General features: G+C 42.8%; 1 protein-coding gene across 3 annotated transcripts in view; it reads left to right on the forward strand.

The window, feature by feature from the left end:
• LOC121547435 (myosin phosphatase Rho interacting protein) overlaps positions 1–20271 on the forward strand; it is a 73756-nt gene that overhangs the window by 19454 nt on the left and 34031 nt on the right. For all 3 annotated transcript variants that reach the window (XM_041858718.1, XM_041858720.1, XM_041858719.2), the window contains exons 4-7: positions 10925–11076; positions 11171–11436; positions 14111–14552; positions 16190–16316. In XM_041858718.1, the coding sequence (XP_041714652.1) occupies positions 10925–11076; positions 11171–11436; positions 14111–14552; positions 16190–16316 (987 nt within the window). The remainder of the gene's footprint in view (positions 1–10924; positions 11077–11170; positions 11437–14110; positions 14553–16189; positions 16317–20271) is intronic.

Consider the following 20271-nt stretch of genomic DNA (forward strand, 5'->3'; position numbering starts at 1 on the left):
AGCCTCCAAAGAGTGGTGAATGGAAAGAGACATCTGTTACACAAAACACTAGAAAGTGTAATGATAAAGTAAGGAACTTGTCCTGGTTAAAGAAAATTGTGATAAATGAAAAAGTATATCAGTTTCATTTTAAGGACCAAAGGATTGACAGCCGTCCCATATAGATTGCAAAATAGTTGGGAAGAGATTTTTGACGTACCGATTCCATGGCATAGTGTTTATGAACTGATACGCAAAACGACGCTGGATTTAAAACTTAGAATTGTTCAATTTAATTTATTATACAAAATTCTTGCTACCAATATAATGTTATTTATATGGGGGATACAATCTTCCCAGCTCTGCAGATTTTGCTGCAAAGAGACAGAATCATTAGATCCTTTGTTTTGGTACTGTCCATTTGTAGCTTGTTTTTGGACACAGGTCCAGGAATGGCTGAAGGATTGCAATATTTACCTGGAGCTAACCCTGCAGATAGCACTACTGGGTGATCTGAAAAGTGATAGTCAATCGATCAATAATATAATAATACTTTTAGCAAAAATGTTTATTTTCAATTTACAATCTGTAGAAACAATGAGAATAGAAGGGTTCAGAACGTTTGTGAAACATCACAGTACAGTTGAAAAATATATGGCAAATAGAAATCCAATATGGATGGTGTTAAGAGATAGATGGGTGGTGTTGAATGGATCTGAAGGATGGGACTAATAACAACTAACAACAACAAGATAACTAATGTAAAGCATACTGTGTCCATAATAAGTATATACGTTATAGGTTGGGAGCTTTTGTGAAAGAGCACAGTTAGAAAGATATGGCATATAGAAGCAAACCGGATGGACGTCATGAAAATGATCGGAAAGGTTGAGGTAGAGGAAGTTCAGGAGTAAAAACAAACAAAATATAATTATTGTAAAATTGACTGTGTCCATAAAATGTATATAGTATGTATAAGCTGGAAGTAGAGGCCTAAGCGTTGTTGTTCACTAGTTTACTCCAATTAGGGAAGGGGTGGTGAGGTTGGAAAGTAATAAAGGGAAATACAATGTTTTAAAGGATATTTGTATATATATGTATGTACAGTTGAAGTCAGAAGTTTACATACACTTAGGTTGGAGTCATTAAAACTTGTTTTTCAATCACTCCACAAATTTCTTGTTAACAAACTATAGTTTTGGGAAGTCGGTTAGGACATCTACTTTGTGCATGACAAGTAATTTTTCCAACAATTGTTTACAGACGGATTATTTCACTTATAATTCACTGTATCTCAATTCCAGTGGGTCAGAAGTTTACCTACACTAAGGACTGTGCCTTTTAAACAGCTTGGAAAATTCCAGAAAATGATGTCATGGCTTTAGAAGCTTCTGATAGGATAATTGACATCATTTCAATTGGAGATGTACCTGTGGATGTATTTCAAGGCCTACCTTCAAACGCAGTGCCTCTTTGCTTGACATCATGGGAAAATCAAAAGAAATCAGCCAAGACACCAGAAAAGAAATTGTAGACCTCCATAAGTCTGGTTCATCCTTGGGAGCAATTTCCAAACGCCTGAAGGTACCATGTTCATCTGTACAAACACCATGGGACCACGCAGCCATCATACCGCTCAGGAAGGAGACTCGTTCTGTCTCCTAGAGATTAACGTATTTTGGTGCGAAAAGTGCAAATCAATTGGAGATCAACAGCAAAGGACCTTGTGAAGATGCTGGAGGAAACAGGTACAAAATTATCTGTATCCACAGTAAAACTAGTCCTATATTGACATAACCTGAAAGGCCGCTCAGCAAGGAAGAAGCCACTGCTCCAAAACCGCCATTAAAAAAGCCAGACTACGGTTTGCAACTGCACATGGGGACAAAGATTGTACTTTTTGGAGAAATGTCCTCGGGTCTGATGAAACAAAAATAGAACTGTTTGGCCATAATGACCATCGTTATGTTTGGAGGAAAAAGGGGGTACTTGCAAGCCGAAGAACACCATCCCAACCATGAAGCACGGGGGTGGCAGCATCATGCTGTGGGGGTGCTTTGCTGCAGGAGGGACTGTTGCACTTCACAAAATAGATGGCATCATGAGGAAGGAAAATGATGTGGATATATTGAAGCAACATCTCAAGACATCAGTCAGGAAGTTAAAGCTTGGTCGTAAATGGGTCTTCCAAATGGACAATGGATTTGCCACAACAAAGCATACTTGCATAAGTTGTGGCAAAATGGCTTAAGGACAACAAAGTAAACGTGTGCGAGCAAGGAGGCCTACAAACCTGACTCAGTTACACCAGCAGGACAATGCGCTATACTACACAGCCAGGTTAATCAAGGTGTGGATGGAGGACCACCAGATCAAGACCCTGTCATGGCCAGCCCAATCTCCAGACCTGAACCCCATTGAAAACTTCTGGAATATGATCAAGAGGAAGATGGATGGTCACAAGCCATCAAACAAAGCCGAGCTGCTTGAATTTTTGCGCCAGGAGTAGCATAAAGTCATCAAACATCAATGTGAAAGACTGGTGGAGAGCATGCCAAGACACATGAAAGCTGTGATTGAAAATAAGGGTTATTCCACCGAATATTGATTTCTGAACTCTTCCTAAGTTAAAACATTAGTATTGTGTTGTTTAAAAATGAACATGAACTTATTTTCTTTGCATTATTTGAGGTCTGACAACACTGCATCTTTTTTGTTATTTTGACCAGTTGTCATTTTCTGCAAATAAATGCTCTAAATGACAATATTTTTATTTGGAATTTGGGGAGAAATATTGTCAGTAGTTTATAGAATTTGAATAAAAATGTTAATTTTACCCAAAAACATACCTATAAATAGTAAATCCAGAGAAACTGATAATTTTGCAGTGGTCTCTTAATTTTTTCCAGAGCTGTATACAGTGTGGGAAAAAAGTATTAGATCCCCTGCTGATTTTGTACGTTTGCCCACTGACAAAGAAATGATCAGTCTATAATTTTAATGGTAGGTTTATTTGAACAGTGAGAGACAGAATAACAACAAAGACCATCGCCAAGCAGCTTGGTGAGAAGGTGACAACGGTGCGATTATTCGCAAATGGGGGAAACACAAAATAACTGTCAATCTCCCTCGGCCTGGGGCTCCATGCAAGATCTCACCTTGTGGAGTTGCAATGATCATGAGAACGGTGAGGAATCAGCCCAGAACTACACGGAATGATCTTGTCAATGATCTCAAGGCAACTGGGACCATAGTCACCAAGAAAACAATTGGTAACACACTACGCCGTGAAGGACTGAAATCCTGCAGCGCCCGCAAGGTCCCCCTGCTCAAGAAAGCACATATACAGTGGGGGAAAAAAGTATTTAGTCAGCCACCAATTGTGCAAGTTCTCCCACTTAAAAAGATGAGAGAGGCCTGTAATTTTCATCATAGGTACACGTCAACTATGACAGACAAATTGAGGAAAAGAAATCCAGAAAATCACATTGTAGGATTTTTAATGAATTTATTTGCAAATTATGGTGGAAAATAAGTATTTGGTCACCTACAAACAAGCAAGATTTCTGGCTCTCACAGACCTGTAACTTCTTCTTTAAGAGGCTCCTCTGTCCTCCACTGCGTTACCTGTATTAATGGCACCTGTTTGAACTTGTTATCAGTATAAAAGACACCTGTCCACAACCTCAAACAGTCACACTCCAAACTCCACTATGGCCAAGACCAAAGAGCTGTCAAAGGACACCAGAAACAAAATTGTAGACCTGCACCAGGCTGGGAAGACTGAATCTGCAATAGGTAAGTAGCTTGGTTTGAAGAAATCAACTGTGGGAGCAATTATTAGGAAATGGAAGACATACAAGACCACTGATAATCTCCCCTCGATCTGGGGCTCCACGCAAGATCTCACCCCGTGGGGTCAAAATGATCACAAGAACGGTGAGCAAAATCCCAGAACCACACGGGGGGACCTAGTGAATGACCTGCAGAGAGCTGGGACCAAAGTAACAAAGCCTACCATCAGTAACACACTACGCCGCCAGGGACTCAAATCCTGCAGTGCAAGACGTGTCCCCCTGCTTAAGCCAGTACATGTCCAGGCCCGTCTGAAGTTTGCTAGAGTGCATTTGGATGATCTAGAAGAGGATTGGGAGAATGTCATATGGTCAGATGAAACCAAAATAGAACTTTTTGGTAAAAACTCAACTCGTCGTGTTTGGAGGACAAAGAATGCTGAGTTGCATCCAAAGAACACCATACCTACTGTGAAGCATGGGGGTGGAAACATCATGCTTTGGGGCAGTTTTTCTGCAAAGGGACCAGGACGACTGATCCGTGTAAAGGAAAGAATGAATGGGGCCATGTATCGTGAGATTTTGAGTGAAAACCTCCTTCCATCAGCAAGGGCATTGAAGATGAAACGTGGCTGGGTCTTTCAGCATGACAATGATCCCAAACACACCGCCCGGGCAACGAAGGAGTGGCTTCGTAAGAAGCATTTCAAGATCCTGGAGTGGCCTAGCCAGTCTCCAGATCTCAACCCCATAGAAAATCTTTGGAGGGAGTTGAAAGTCCGTGTTGCCCAGCGACAGCCCCAAAACATCACTGCTCTAGAGGAGATCTGCATAGAGGAATGGGCCAAAATACCAGCAACAGTGTGTGAAAACCTTGTGAAGACTTACAGAAAACGTTTGACCTGTGTCATTGCCAACAAAGGGTATATAACAAAGTATTGAGAAACTTTTGTTATTGACCAAATACTTATTTTCCACCATAATTTGCAAATAAATTCATTACAAATCGTACAATGTGATTTTCTGGATTTTTTTTCCTCGTTTTGTCTGTCATAGTTGACGTGTACCTATGATGAAAATTACAGGCCTCTCTCATCTTTTTAAGTGGGAGAACATGCACAATTGGTGGCTGACTAAATAATTTTTTTCCCCCACTGTACAGGCCCATCTGAAGTTTGCCAATGAACATCTGAATGATTCAGAGGAGAACTGGGTGAAAGGGTTGTGGTCAGATGAGACAAAAATCGAGCTCTTTGGCATCAACTCAACTCGCCGTGTTTGGAGGAGGAGGAATGCTGCCTATGACCCCAAGCACACCATCCCCACCGTCAAACATGGAGGTGGAAACATTATGCTTTGGGGGTGTTTTTCTGCTAAGGGGACAGGACAACTTCACCGCATCAAAGGGACGATGGACGGGGCCATGTACCGTCAAATCTTGGGTGAGAACCTCCTTCCCTCAGCCAGGGCATTGAAAATGGGTCGTGAATGGGTATTCGAGCATGACAATGACCCAAAACACACGGCCAAGGCAACCATCAGTCCTGTGTCATGCCAACAGTAAAGCATCCTGAGACCATTCATGTGTGGGGTTGCTTCTCAGCCAAGGGAGTGGGCTCACTCACAATTTTGCCTAAGGACACAGCCATGAATAAAGAATGGTACCAACACATCCTCCGAGAGCAACTTCTCTCAACCATCCAAGAACAGTTTGGTGACGAACAATGCCTTTTCCAGCATGATGGAGCACCTTGCCATGAGGCAAAATTGATAGCTAAGTGGCTCGGGGAACAAAACATCAACATTTTGGGTCCATGGCCAGGAAACTCCCCAGACCTTAATCCCAATGAGAACTTGTGGTCAATCCTCAAGAGGCGGGTGACAACCAAAAACCCACAAATTCGGACAAACTCCAAGCATTGATTATGCAAGAATGGGCTGCCATCAGTCAGGATGTGGCTCAGAAGTTAATTTACAGCATGCCAGGGCAGATTGCAGAGGTCTTGAAAAAGAAGGGTCAACACTGCAAATATTGACTCTTTGCATAAACTTAATGTAATTGTCAATAAACGCCTTTGACACTTATGGAATGCTTGTAATTATACTTCAGTATACCATAGTAACATCTGACGAAAATATTTAAAAACACTGAAGCAGCTAACTTTGTGAAGACCAATACTTGTGTCATTCTCAAAACGTTTGACCACGACTGTAGACTGATCATGTCTTTGTCTGTGGGCAAACGTACAAAATCAGCAGGGGATCAAATACTTAATTAGGCCAGAATGTATATGTCCATTGCTATCCGCGCGTTTGGGTGTCGGCCAGTCATCTCTGCCTTGGCCAAATTTCAGTGTTTTCGTCTTAACCATTTTGGAGTGTAGGCTATACCAACCGTTTTCAAGACGATTCACTCATTTTTCATGCCTCTGACATGCGGTAATGATAGAAAGTGGTGTTATAGCCTACAGTTTTCTTGACATTTTGTTTTTAATTATTGTGAAAGGCTCATGTTTTACCGGTACGTGGTACCCCCACTATTTATTTTGCCGGCACGCCGTACCGGACCATACCACCTTACTTTCACCCCTCGGCCTATTGCCACTACCCAAATTACAGGCTTCCCAAATAGGCATAGGCCTACAGGCTTATGATTTGAAACAATCCACAGCTATTTTCTAAAATGGTAATGCTAATGATCCTCGATTCCTCTGTGGCTAAGTCATGCTTTCTGATGAAGTATTTTGAATGATTTAATTTATTTCTGTATAGACAGGAGTAATTATATAATTTTGGCAAATGTATTTCAATTTACTTCCCTATAGGACCCACCGCTATGCCATTTCTCTCCTGTTCTATTGGTTTTCATCAACTTTATTTTATTTTGTTGTCCAGAAGCCAAAGGCACAATCTTAGTCATTTGCAACCCATCCTAGTTGTTGGATCTTTAGAATCCCCCTCTTTCTAAGTTTCTAACATACATTTTCATCTCTGGTACATATGGAACTGTTCTAATCAGGAGTGCTGTTTTGATTTGTGTTTTCCCGCGAATTGCATTTTGGCAAATATTTGAAAATTACATTTTTATTGGCTGCATCATTATATGAGTTGCTTGTTCTCTTAAGATGAATTACCATAATCTAAATGTGATTTCTGTCATTCTGAGCACCGTGGGTGGACACCCTAATGCATATTGGTCCGGTAAATGTCTCTAATGGCCGTTAAATTAAAATCTTCCTTGTCACGTTGTCCGGCGCCACATTTTCCTAACAGAATCCCTGGATGGTGTGTATTTTAGACACTCTGAAGTTGTTTACTGACATTAGGCTATTAACTAGCTATGCAAATTTTAGGTTGTTTGGGATGTGCCAGAGAGAATATGAAGCTCAGCCCTGATTCTCCCCTGCGCTGACGGACTGTCTACTGCTCTACCCCATAAAAGACCCAATATGGACTGCTGTGGCCCTTCTCCTGCTCAGAATGGTTGTTACTGTTAGTAATTCCTGTGCTCTTGGCCAGCTGAAGAGGCCAGAGTTAGGCAACCCAGCCCAACCCACGGGTAGAATGGCTGGAAGTCACACCGGGATCAGGGGAAACATCAACAGTGACCAGAGCACCCTGATGAATCTCCGTAAATATAAAGCTATCTCACGTGATACTAGATAAATTGATTTCAAACATTGATCTTAATGATCTACCGATGTCATGTTTCATTGAGCAGGTTGTTTGTTGCAATGGAACCATGGCGTGCATAGTACGTAGAATGGAAGGCCAAATATCCTCAGAATGTTTTTTTTGCATCTGACACATGATATAAGCAAAATAATTACAAAAAGGTTGAAAAATAAGAGCTTTCGTGTGACTCACATAAAGTCGAGGCAACCTTCAGGGAAGTATTAAGGGAAGATTTCACTGAAGATGTTTAATGCGAGTGGGCAGTGGCTTTTTAGAGCTGAACTATTTTAGCCTAAGAGGAGACGGACTGAGAAGGAGATCCTCTGAGGTCTAGGCTCTACACAGCATTCCTGTGATATGCCCATATTTGGTGAAGTACAGCAGGCTCCCAGTAACTAACGGGCTAGAGAAACCGAGAGAGCGTTAGACCCCAAAACCACATGAAAATGCCAGATATGCCCCAGACCCAAACATTCCACATACACACAGCCTACCACTGCAAGCACCTAGATCTAATGTAGGCTAATGTAATTTTACTACATCAGACGGGATTGGACGTGTTGTACATTTGATCATCTGAGAAGGAGAGTGGGAGTTTACTATCTACTTCACTTGCTTTGGCAATGTTAACATACGTTTCCCATGCCAATAAAGCCTTAAATTGAATTGAATTGCGAGAGAAGGTGAGAGAGTGTGAGAGGCATATGGTGAGAGACTGAGGAGGCAAGAGAGACAGAACCTGAGAAAGACAGACGTGAGGGTTTGAGTGTTTCTCAAACCCTGAGTTGTGCACCGACACCGGTCCCTGACATGTTGCCGCTGACCAGTCCCTTGGGTAATTGACAGACACCAGTTGGGCAGTTCTCAAATGCTAGTTTTAATCTAAGCGGACCTCCCAAGAAGGGTGACTACAGCTCCTTAGTCTCTGATGAGAACCTGGGCCGGAGGGTCAATGACTGGGAGGATAGTAACAGGAAACAGGGGTCATTCAGTTCTCTCCACACTTTGACTGATATAATGCTACAACAGAGAACGGACTAGATACTAACTATCCTGAAGCTTCCCTATGGCCTGGAACCTGGGTCTATGCCAGGTGTTGAATTCACAATGTCATTTTATTCCCCTGGCTGAGGTATTTAACCATAGTATTCATCCCATGGGAGTAGAAGCTATAGTAACAGTGTCTGCCTGCGTGTGGAAAGAGGACTAGGAGTAGTGTGTGTGTTCTGTTTTGATGCAGCAGGGCAGGCAGCTGCATGTCGAAGCACATATGCCATATAAAACAGCAGCTTGCTGCTTCCCTTTCACCCCTGAGCAGAGCAGGCTGTGGTTTCTGACGCTACTTGCCACCGGCCCGGGCAATAAAACTCCCCAGAAAAATGTATAATTAATGGATTATAATGGAGTGGGTCTACTCCACTTAATTCTAAAGCTGTCTCTGCGAGTCTCACTCTGACACCGTTTTAGAATGAGATGATGAAGCCCATTCATCAAATCATATTGACTGGCAGTTGGAGAAAGAAGTTGTACTTTATCGCCATTGTGAACTAGTGGGAATGCCCCATTTTCCCCTAAAATCTCAATACTTTACTTGACAGTTTGTTCATTGCTCGATTAAAAACATTATATTTTGGTATGTTTTCTAGCTTTATTAGCAGTGTTTTATTGCCTCTTTGTGTGTCCCATTCTTAGAAACTGTGAACTGAGTCAGAGAGACAGTCTGTGAGAAAGTCGTTAGCTTTAATAATATCCCCCTGTGCAGCTAAATATAGCCGGCCCTATAGAAGGAGGACACAATAGGAGGATATGGGATTGGATCTGGAGTGGAGAAATCAAACCCACTACAACACATGGAGTATGTCTCAAATGCCACCCTATTCCCTGTATAGTGCACTGCTTTTCATCCATTGTGCTCTGGTCAAAAGTAATGCACTATATAGGGAATAGGGTGCCATTTGGGACTCAGCCAGAGAGGATTAATTGCGGTGTTGGCAGATGGAGGAATCTTTGTGTTTGTATTTGTATTTTGTATTTATTACGGATCCTCATTAGCGGCTGCCAAGGCAGCAGCTACTCTTCCTGGGGTCCAAACACAATTTACATACGATTTACATACAATAAAACAATACATAATACAACACCTTATGTGTTGATCAAGATGTATACATACTCACAGAACACAGCCACTGGACTGGACTGGCCCTCTCCCTCTCTCTCTCGATATGGGTTGGACTTGCCCTGGCCTTAGGCACAGATCTAGGATCAGCTTATCTTCTCCCAATCCTAACCACAACCATTTGAGGGGAACAAGGGAAAAGTGTGACCAAGTCCATGTAATACCTTCATGCCTTCCCCCTCACAAAGATCGAAAGGTGCATTTTTTATGAGACAGAGATTCACCCCCCCCCCACCCCCCTCTCTCTCTCTGCAGGGCAAAATTCCCCCTCGTCCCGCTCGCCTTACAGTGAAGAGACTAGCTTGCTGCAGTCTGTACTCTCTAAGTTTCTCTAAGTGTGACCCAGTGTAATTGCCATATTTGGAAGCCCTCATGGTTTACTGGCAGCTTGCATTAAAGCAGGATCCATGTGAATGGCCTTAAAAGGAGCTAAGGAGAGAAACAGCACCTGTTTTACATCTGCAGCCAGGCAGGCAGAGTACAGTTCAGTCAGGGCCTGATAACAACAGTACAGGAATCGCACTGAACTAGAGAGACCATGCTAGGGTTCAGGGGGAATTCTAGGAGGCAGCAGGGCAATATGGAGTTTGGGAGAAACCGTGATGAATTGTGCCTCTCCAAAGGCAAACATGCACGTATATGCAGAACCACACATGTGCGTTAGCAGTAGCACATGCACACACACACACAAACCTATTTAGTCCAGCCTCGCAGGGCTGTCACGTCCTCCATTCACTCCACTGTGTGCTCTCTGGAACTGAAAGGATTTCCCCCGTTGTCCTGGCAACCCATCGATAAAGGATGCGTGACCTTATAGTAGGGGCTGATAAGCCCGTCGTACACGTCCTCTCTGTGTGAAAGGGAAAGAGTGAAGGAAGGAGGGAGGGATGAAGGAGGAAAAACAGACGTGATATCTATCCACCTGTTACAGTGCCTTCGGAAAGTATTCAGACCCTTTGACTTTTTCCACATTTTGTTATGTCAAGGGATTGGAATACTTTCCTAAATCCACCTGTTATATAGCAGCTCCGGGTAGAAGTTGCCCTTCGGCACAGACTGAGATCTAGGACCCCATGCCCCTTCAGCACCTATTAGAACTTATAGTTTCAACTGTGGCTGTTGAAAGAGACTAATCAGACATAGACTGTACTTCCCAGTTTGCTACAAGACAATCACCTCTTATCATTCTACTGATTGTAGTCCTGTTCTACTGGTATTTACCCTGGTATACGGTCTGTATCATGTCAGGTTTGGCCATTACCTGTGACTGAATGTTGTTTCTCTGTTATTCCCCCTCCAGCCGAGCACGCTGCCCCAGGGCACGGTAAATTTGAACCTGTGTACTGACGTAATCGACGCAGAGCCCAAGACGGGCCAGAAGAACGCTCTCTGTATCATCACTCCTGAACAGGAGTACTTCATACGAGGGGAGAACAAAGAGATCATCAATGGGTAAGTGGGTTTGTGTGTGTAGTGTATGTCCTTATGTGTGTGTGTGTATTCTGTATGCCTTCACTAACATTCTGTTCCTCTCTCTCTGTCGCAGGTGGACTGAACAGCTGGTGGTGTATCCCAGGACCAACAAGCAGAACCAGAAGAAGAAACGCAAGGTGGAGCCCACCACTTCTCAGGAGCCAGGACCAGCAAAGGTGGCGGTGACGGGCTCAGGTATCCCCGAGGCGGGCTCAGAGAAGGTTCCAGACTCCAGCTCCATCATCTGGCAGGAGGAGCTGAGCCAGAGAGAGGCTGAGGGGGCGGCCGTGTGGCCTGCTGCTGACCTGCCCTTGCTGGGCTCACCACTGCCCTCTACAGGTATGGAGGAACCACAGCACACCTAGCCCCATAGTCCCCATCTTTAGTGTAGTATATGGGTCTTTCTATAAACTAGGGTACCAGTGAGAATTTCCTACTCTGGACAACTTGTTACAGCTGTTGATAAGTCATTGATAATAATCTGTCAAATGTTTTTATGTCATTACATTAAGATATAATGGGGGAACTTAGCTACAGTGCCCTCCGTAATTATTGGGACAGTGAAGCATTTTTTATTCTTTTGGCTCTATACTCCAGAAGTTTGTATTTGAAATTAAACGATGACTATGAGGTTAAAGTGCAGACTGTCAGCTTTAATTTCAGGGTATTGTCATCCATATCGGGTGAACCGTTTAGAAATTACAGCACTTTATGTACATAGTCCCCCCATTTTAGGGGACCAAAAGTATTGGGACAAATTCACTTAAATGCGTATAAAAGTAGTTATTTGATTTTTTAATTTTTTTTTGCAGACGCTCTTATCCAGAGCGACTTACATGAGCAATTAGGGTTAAGTGCCTTGCTCAAGGCCACATCGACAGATTCTTCACCTAGTCGGCTCGGGGATTAGAACCAGCGACCTTTCGGTTACTGGCACAACGCTCTTAACCACTAAGCTACCTGCCGCCAGGTAGTTAACTTTTATATGATATAACGACAACTTACACTGCCATAAATGCAAGGACAGAAAAGTAATGTTTTGTCACACAATTTTTGACAAATCCGTCAAGACACCAACCATGGGAATGGGTTAAGCATAGGTTTTAAATCAACTAGTCAATTTTTTTATTGAGTGCCCTCCTTAATTATTGGGGAACATTTGTTGGATGCATTTGCTGTTTGTTTTGGTTGTGTTTCAGATTATTTTGTGCCCAATAGAAATGAATGGTAAATAATGTATTGTTTCATTTTGGAGTCACTTTTATGAAGCTTATGGTAGTCCCCAGTCACGTGTCACGTGGTGTTTGTTTACAAGCACACAAGGACGAGAGACCTGAGCCTTGGTTAGCTTCTTCCAAAATCAACCATTTGCTTGGTAACAGCAGAGAATCCCCTCCTAGATCAAGAGCCTTGCTGGCTAATATTTGTTTTGTGCGTGCAGCAAACTCTGAGTAGCATTTTTGAGTTACTTGTATACTTGTATAGTTTAGGTCAGAAACTGTACAAAATGTTCGCAATGCACTCGTTAGCATATAGTTAGCATTCTCTATGGGATTTTACACGTACTTGTTAGCATTGCTATGTTTCGGATTTCAGAGTATCAGTGGGGTTTGAAAACAGCGCCCCTTGTGTTCAGTGCCGGTATGACAATCTGGATACCGCCCAAGCCTAGTTGCACTACACTGTTGCGGTAAAACCATGTGCGGTTATTATGAGGACGATAACATCTAATGCTGGCTTCAGCTTGGCTTTCCATACAAATCCTTCCATTACAAAAAGGAACCTGGTTTTTGGACACTTTCTTATTATAAAAACAGTGATGGTGAGATTAATGGTACCGCTGTACCTGGCTTTATTATGTGTGCCTGCGTCGGGCACATAGGCTACAGAAAAATCGCCACGCAAATTTATTTCACATTATTCTCACATATTCTAGAATATAATAATAATTGGAATATCAACGCATTGTCAAGGCCTAAAAAAATGTATTATTCTTAAAGTGGTAATATCCTACTTTTAAAAAATACTTTTAAAATGCTTTTTAGTGGGGGGTCTATATTAGGCCCTATATGTACAATTATATAAATTAAACAATTGAACCCTGCTTAAAGGATGTATAGTTGTATAGGTGGATTTATGGGCCTATTTGCATATATCCGCTAAGTACACATGTGGAACTACATAAAAATATTTTTATTTTTGTTTCAAACCATTTAGAAGTTATCCCAATGTCACACATTGGCCCCATTATTTATAGAAAGACCCATACAGTGGCTTGCGAAAGTATTCACCCCCCTTGGCATTTTTTCTATTTTGTTGCCTTACAACCTGGAATAAAAATGGATTTTTTGGGGGTTTGTATCATTTGATTTACACAACATGTCTACCACTTTGAAGATGCAAAATATGTTTTATTGTGAAACAAACAAGAAATAAGACAATACTTTGTAGAGCTACCTTCTCTTGGGGTATGCCTCTATAAGCTTGGCACATCTAGCCACTGGGATTTTTGCCCATTCTTCAAGGCAAAACTGCTCCAGCTCCTTCAAGTTGGATTGGTTCCGCTGGTGGACAGCAATCTTCAAGTCATACCACAGATTCTCAATTGGATTGAGGTCTGGGCTTTGACTAGGCCATTCCAAGACATTTAAATGGTTCCCCTTGAACCACTCGAGTGTTGCTTTAGCAGTTTTTTGAAACAAGTTTATTTTTTTCATTCCACTTCACCAATTTGGACTATTTTGTGTATGTCCATTACATGAAATGAAAAAAAAATCAATTTAAATTACAGGTTGTAATGCAACAAAAGAGGAAAAACGCCAAGGGGGATGAATACTTTTGCAAGGCACTGTATATGGCAATCTGAAAGGATTGTAATGGTCTTAGCAAGCTACACAGCTGTAAAATATTATAACATTAGAATTTAGAGATAGTAAGAGTGTCTTTAGTTTTCGACTGTTTGTTTTCATCTGTCCTTCACCATCTTTGACCCTCCACCCCGTCCCTCTTCCAGGTGACTGTGGTTCTGTGGGCCGGGGCTCAGACGCCGGCTCAGTCAACGGTGACGACGTGGACCGTAGCGGCCTCCCCCTCCACGGCTCGGTCCCACTCCCCTATCACGACCTTCTGTCTCCCACGGGCTCCTGCTCCAGCCTGGGCGGGGTGCCCCGCTGCCTCTCCCCGGTCCCCAGCGACCCCTTCCCCTCCGGCAGCTCCCTGCTGTCCAACGGCTCCCACATCAGTGGCTCTGTTAGCTCGCTGGACTCTGACGCCAGCGGCAGCACGGTGACCAGCACAGAGAGCCACCCGGCGGGGCGGTTAGGGCTGGGCCACATCGGGCACAATGATACGCCACGGTCCAGGAGGCTGGAGGCCGAGGCCAGGAAGGCAGAGAAGAGGAGTCGAGTGAGGAGTCCTGGTGAGGAGAGAGAGGCCGTGTTCAGTCCCGAAAGGAGGCAAGTCTGTCTTTGTCTGTCCATCTGTCTGCATGTCTGTTCTGTCTTAGTTCAGAAAGACAGAAGAGAGAGGCCAATGTTCAGTCCTAAGAGGTCAGTCTGATGAGCATAAAAGAAGGTTCCAGACTGCAATCACCGTCTGTTACCTGGGATATATTTAGGTAAAGCCTTAGCTGTTAATCAGGTACTTGTATAGGCTAGTAAACCAGGTTAGTGGACTCTGCTGTCTGACTGCCAGGTTACAGACCAGCAGGCACTGTGGCCTGGAAGGACATCAGTAGAGATTCCAATGACGCAGCAACAAACACGGTCTCTGCTTCTAAACACATACACACACACAGCCTTGTGATGCACACACACCCCCAACGCATCTGCGTCAAAACACACACACTCAGACCAAGAAGAAAAGGCAGTATTTGGTGAAATCCAGACAGTGTGAAATTGATGAATCTCTGCGTTCCACAGTTCCAGTATACTTCTCATAGGAATTATCTTTGGATATAACAATTACCTTTCCCTGTGGTTTTATCAGGGCTGAGGTTCAACATCAGCACGCTGAATAAAAAGGCAACATAAACACCCACCCACCCACCTACCCACCTCATCCCCTTACCCAAAACCAGGCCTGAGAGGAAGGGCGGGACGAGAGAGCGAGGAAGAGAGCAGGAATGTCCAGTAGACTGAATAAAAATGGGTCCATTTGGTTTCATTTCGGAATACTGCCATTCTGGATCCCAGCAGCCAACTAGCACTCTATTACATAATTATCACACACCGGCACACAAACACAAACACACACACACTGCCACTCTGCACCCCAACAGCCGGTGTAGGAGCCATCAGTCATGTGACTGAAAATACCTCTCATCCTCTCTTTCTCTATATTTCTTCCTTTCTCTCTCTCCCTCACTCGTTGCCTTGTAAGAAGCCAGCTACCGCTGAAGATTCCCCTAATAAGGGCACAGTAAAAAAAAAAAAAAAAAAAAATTGTAATATTTCCAAGTGACTCTCGCTCCTCATAAAAGGGGAGGAATATGTCAAAGCTGCCAGTGTATCTATCATTTCACTGCATGTCTGTGCTGTTTGTTTGTTTGCGGAAGTTGGAACAGAAAGGTTGGGGTGAACACAGTCACAGGAGTATGAGCCTAAACTGTCCTTCTCAATGTCATCATGGTAGCTTAGTGGGTAAGAGCGTTGTGCCAGTAACCGAAAGGTCGCTGGTTCTAATCCCCAAGCTGACTAGGTGAAAAATCTGTCGATGTGCCCTTAAGCAAGGCACTTAACCCCAATTGCTCCTGTAAGTCGCTCTGGATAAGAGCGTCTGCTAAATGACTAAAATGTAAATGTAATGTCTGTTACTCAGTTTCATGTAGCAGTGTATTGTAATGTTAACTTATAAATGCAGATTATGCAACGTTTACCCAGCCCACACACACGCAAAACTACAGTAACCAATAAAGTTAATCTATTCTCTCCACCTGAGAAGGAAGTCTATTTTTTGCCATGTCCAAAACATTATACACATTTATTTTATCCACAAAAATATATAAATAAAAAATAACTAAAGGCCTCTGACCTCTACCCTTCACCTCTGACCTTTACCTCTGACCTTGAACCTTGTTCCCTGTGTGTTCCAGTCGATTTGGGGTGATAGAGAAGCTGGAGGCATTGGAGCTTGAGAATGCAGAGAGGATGGAGGTGGAGGAGGCTGGGAGGACTGGAGCCAGACAGGGCCGCAGCGAACACAGACGCTTCCACAGAGAGGTACAACTACAGCACTGTGTGTGTGTGTGTGCGTGCATGCGTTTGGTACAGAGATTGTACCCCCTTTAAACCCATTCAGTTTAACTCGATCTTAGAGAGGTCATAGATTATGAGTACAGGCTTAGCCTTTGCGTGGGCAGCACCTGATTGTCCTAGCAGTGCTAACATTGTCTACTAGTTCAGGGTATCCCAAACTTGGTCCTGGGGCCCCCACTGGGTGCACATTTTTGTTTTTGCCCTAGCACTACACAGCTGATTCAAATAACCAACTCCTCATCATGCTTTGATTATTTGAATCAGCTGTGTAGTGCTAGGGCAAAAACCAAAACATGCACCCTGGGGGTCCCCAGGACCGAGTTTGGGAAACCCTGTACTAGTTGACAATGGATGTGTTCACACTTTTTTAAAGCCCAGTGTTTTGAAAACAACATCAATGGCTGCTTTGAGACATGAGACAAAATGGCGCCGACAGCCACGGTCGCCCTGTTTCTAGCTCCTTGCCAACTTTGCAGTATTTAGCTTTTATTTTTGTTATTTCTTACATTATTTGCTCAGAATGTTTCTAGTATTATTTCCTACAACTTAAAATAACTTTTGGACATTAGATCGGCGGTCACTCGCCAGAAATTCGACCAGAAATTTGACTTCTCTGACCAGGATCCTTTGTTTGGACTTCCCAAGGCAGCCCCATCCATCCCAGGTGCTAAACCAAAACGTTGACGCCAGAGGAGAGGGAGGAGAGGTGGGGTTCTAGCCAGGCTCAGATGGCGAGCAAAACCATCCACCGCTTCCGAGTATATTACTCGTGAACGTTCAGTCCCTGGACAACAAAGTAGACAAGCTCAGGGCGAGGTTCTCCATTTAGAGAGACATAAGGGACTGTAACATACTCTGTTTTACGGAATGATGGCTCTCTCCGCATATATTGTCCCCGTTCATACTGCCACCGTGGTTCTCCGTACATCGCACGGACAAGAAGAAAGAACTCTCCAGTAAAAACAAAGGTGGCGGGGTATGTCTCATGATTAACAACTCATGGGGTGACATACAGGAACTTAAGTCCTTTTGGCTCTCTCAGATATCCTCAGATCCTCGAAAAATTATACAGCTGCACCATCGATAGCATCCTGACTGGTTGCATCACCGCCTGGTATGGCAACTGCTTGGCCTCCGACCGCAAGGCACTACAGAGGGTAGTGCGTACGGCTCAGTACATCACTGGGGCCAAGCTTCCTGCCATCCAGGACCTCTATACCAGGCGGTGTTAGAGAAAGGCCGTCAAAATTGTCAAAGACTCCAGCCACCCTAGTCATAGACTGTTCTCTTTGCTACCGCACGGCAAGCGGTACCGGAGTGCCAAGTCTATGTCCAAAAGACTTCTCAACAGCTTCTACCCCCAAGCCATAAGACTCCTGAACAGCTAATCATGGCTACCCGGACTATTTGCACTGCCCCCACCCCCCACCCCATCTTTTTACGCTGCTGCTACTCTGTTAATTATTTATGCATAGTCACTTTAACTCTACCCACATGTACATATTACTTCAACTACCTCAACTAGCCGGTGCCCCCGCACATTGACTCTGCACCGGTACCCCCCCTGTATATATAGCCTCCCTACTGTTATTTTATTTTACTTCTGCTCTTTTTTTCTCAACACTTTTTTGTTGTTATTTTATTTTACTTTTTTATTAAAAATAAATGCACTGTTGGTTAAGGGCTGTAAGTAAGCATTTCACTGTAATGTCTGCACCTGTTGTATTCAGTGCATGTGGCCAATAAAATAAATTCTTATTAGCCAATGCCTGTCACGTGTTCGGGTTCTTCTCACAGGCATCACAGCGCCGAAGTAGGCTACTATTGAAGACCAACACATCGGGGATGGAACGGCGTGCGTCCTTATCGAATTCTGAGGCACATATTGAAGATGTTAGAAGAACTGTCCACATTTACTTTTTGTCAGCCAACAAGATGAGTAACGAACAGCAAAAGCACTAGCCTATGTCAATCTACTATCCCCCATAGTACAAAAGTTGACCTATTCTATTGGTCAGCTTGTCGTTCTGTGCGAGAAAGAAATATTCCAAACAGACTCCTGGTCAGTTGTGGGACGATAGATCCCAAACTAATAAAACCACTGTACATGCATATATATTTTTTTTAAGTAATGAGGTTAATGCAACAGATCATAAAATGTTGATCAACTATTAAGACTATTTCTTCACGTTACAAGCGCAGCAATGCGCACACAGCAGTAGGCTATAAGTGCGAATGTTCCAAAATGCAATTAGCGGGAAAACACTTCTCCAAAGCGCACCACAAATGCGAGTGGTTTCATGACAGAGATGAAAATATCCTTTAGAAAGTGGGAAGATCTAAAGATGCAACAACTAGCATGGGTTGTTAATATAACTAGGATTGTGTCTTTGGCTGTTGGACAACAAAGGGAAGTTGAAAACATGAGACAAATAATGGTTTCAATGGCATATGAGGAAGTGTTTATAAAATAACCCCCTTAACATTCCTATGGTTGGTAAGACATGCCTAATACATTTTTTTTTTTTAAGGCTAAATTGTGTTTTTTCCATTGGATAAAAGTACAGAATCAGAGCTTCAAAATGGCATATTATACACTGTAGTTGGAGGAAACATGGGGAAGTAATCCTGATTTTAAAAGTTGATACATTTATAATCCCATTTAGGAGAAAAACGCATTCAAACATTTTGCTGTGATTTTCACACTTGCTCTACATTAATCCTTCGGAAACGTATGTTTAGAAAAGGAATACATTGACCAAATTTCCAAAATGGATTCTCTGAACATTATGTCACCAACTTACCCCATTAGGCAAACCATTTACAGAATTAAATTGCCCATTTTTGTATAATAAAGAACCTTTCACATTGAACAGCTACAGCACTGTTCTTTGTTTATGCCCATTTGGCATCCTTAAAGAATTCACATTGGAACACATGCAACTGTGGCCATGTGCTAAAGCAGTAAGGTAGTGCTTAAAAAACAAAAGATTTAAACAATAAAATACTTTATTAACTTTAAGTGCTAAAGGTAGTAGCCTACAATTAGGAAAAATGTAGAAGACATAAAAGCTTAGGTAACAACAATATCTAGACCTAGGACTATATCATAAGGTCCTTTGAGCAACTTTGGTTCAGGTCATGTTATGAAATGAACAAAGGAATCTAGCTTGAGAGCATATTTCCATGGCATTTTCATTGCATAAGTCCTGATCTTGGCCACAACAACACCAGGCTCCAGATAATTAAAGCTGTAAACGAGGAAAGTAGACAAGCCGTTAACCTTGCATACTAGTAATAATATTAATTGACCCCCAAGTTCAAGCAATAAACTCACAATTACAAAAACAAAATGCCTGAAGTGTTGCTTATTCACCCTCGATCATCTCCTTGTACTGGTGGAGGAGAGCAGGTTGATGCTGAAAGACAAATTCCCGAAACATAAGTTAAAACATGAATTAATTAATGTCCTGTAGCTTGTTATTGCCTGTTGACTGCTACAGCTGTACTAAAATGGCCTGTACACACTTAACTTGCTTCCAGCCCAACAATGGCAATGCAGAGAAAAGATAACTAGCTAGCTAGATGTAGCAAACATTTAGCTTCAGAATTACCAACTGGCTAGCCAGCTAGTTGAACATGTAAAAAAACGACCTCGAAATCTATAATCCAATAGCTAGCTAGCTATTTAGCTATCATTTCATCGTGGCTAGCTAGCTAGCAAACGTAGCATGTGTCCCTATAACGTAACATGGAGTTGATTAGCTTTCTAATCGATTAGCATTCGCCCCACAGTGGCTATTTTCGGTAGCTAGCTAGTTAAACATGACAAACGGGCAAACATGAAAATGATCATCATCATGTCATGCATGCCTTACCACATCAGCAATCAACATTAACAGCAGAATGCAACTGGCCA

Source organism: Coregonus clupeaformis, chromosome 31, assembly GCF_020615455.1.
Source record: "Coregonus clupeaformis isolate EN_2021a chromosome 31, ASM2061545v1, whole genome shotgun sequence".
Taxonomy (NCBI): domain Eukaryota; kingdom Metazoa; phylum Chordata; class Actinopteri; order Salmoniformes; family Salmonidae; genus Coregonus; species Coregonus clupeaformis.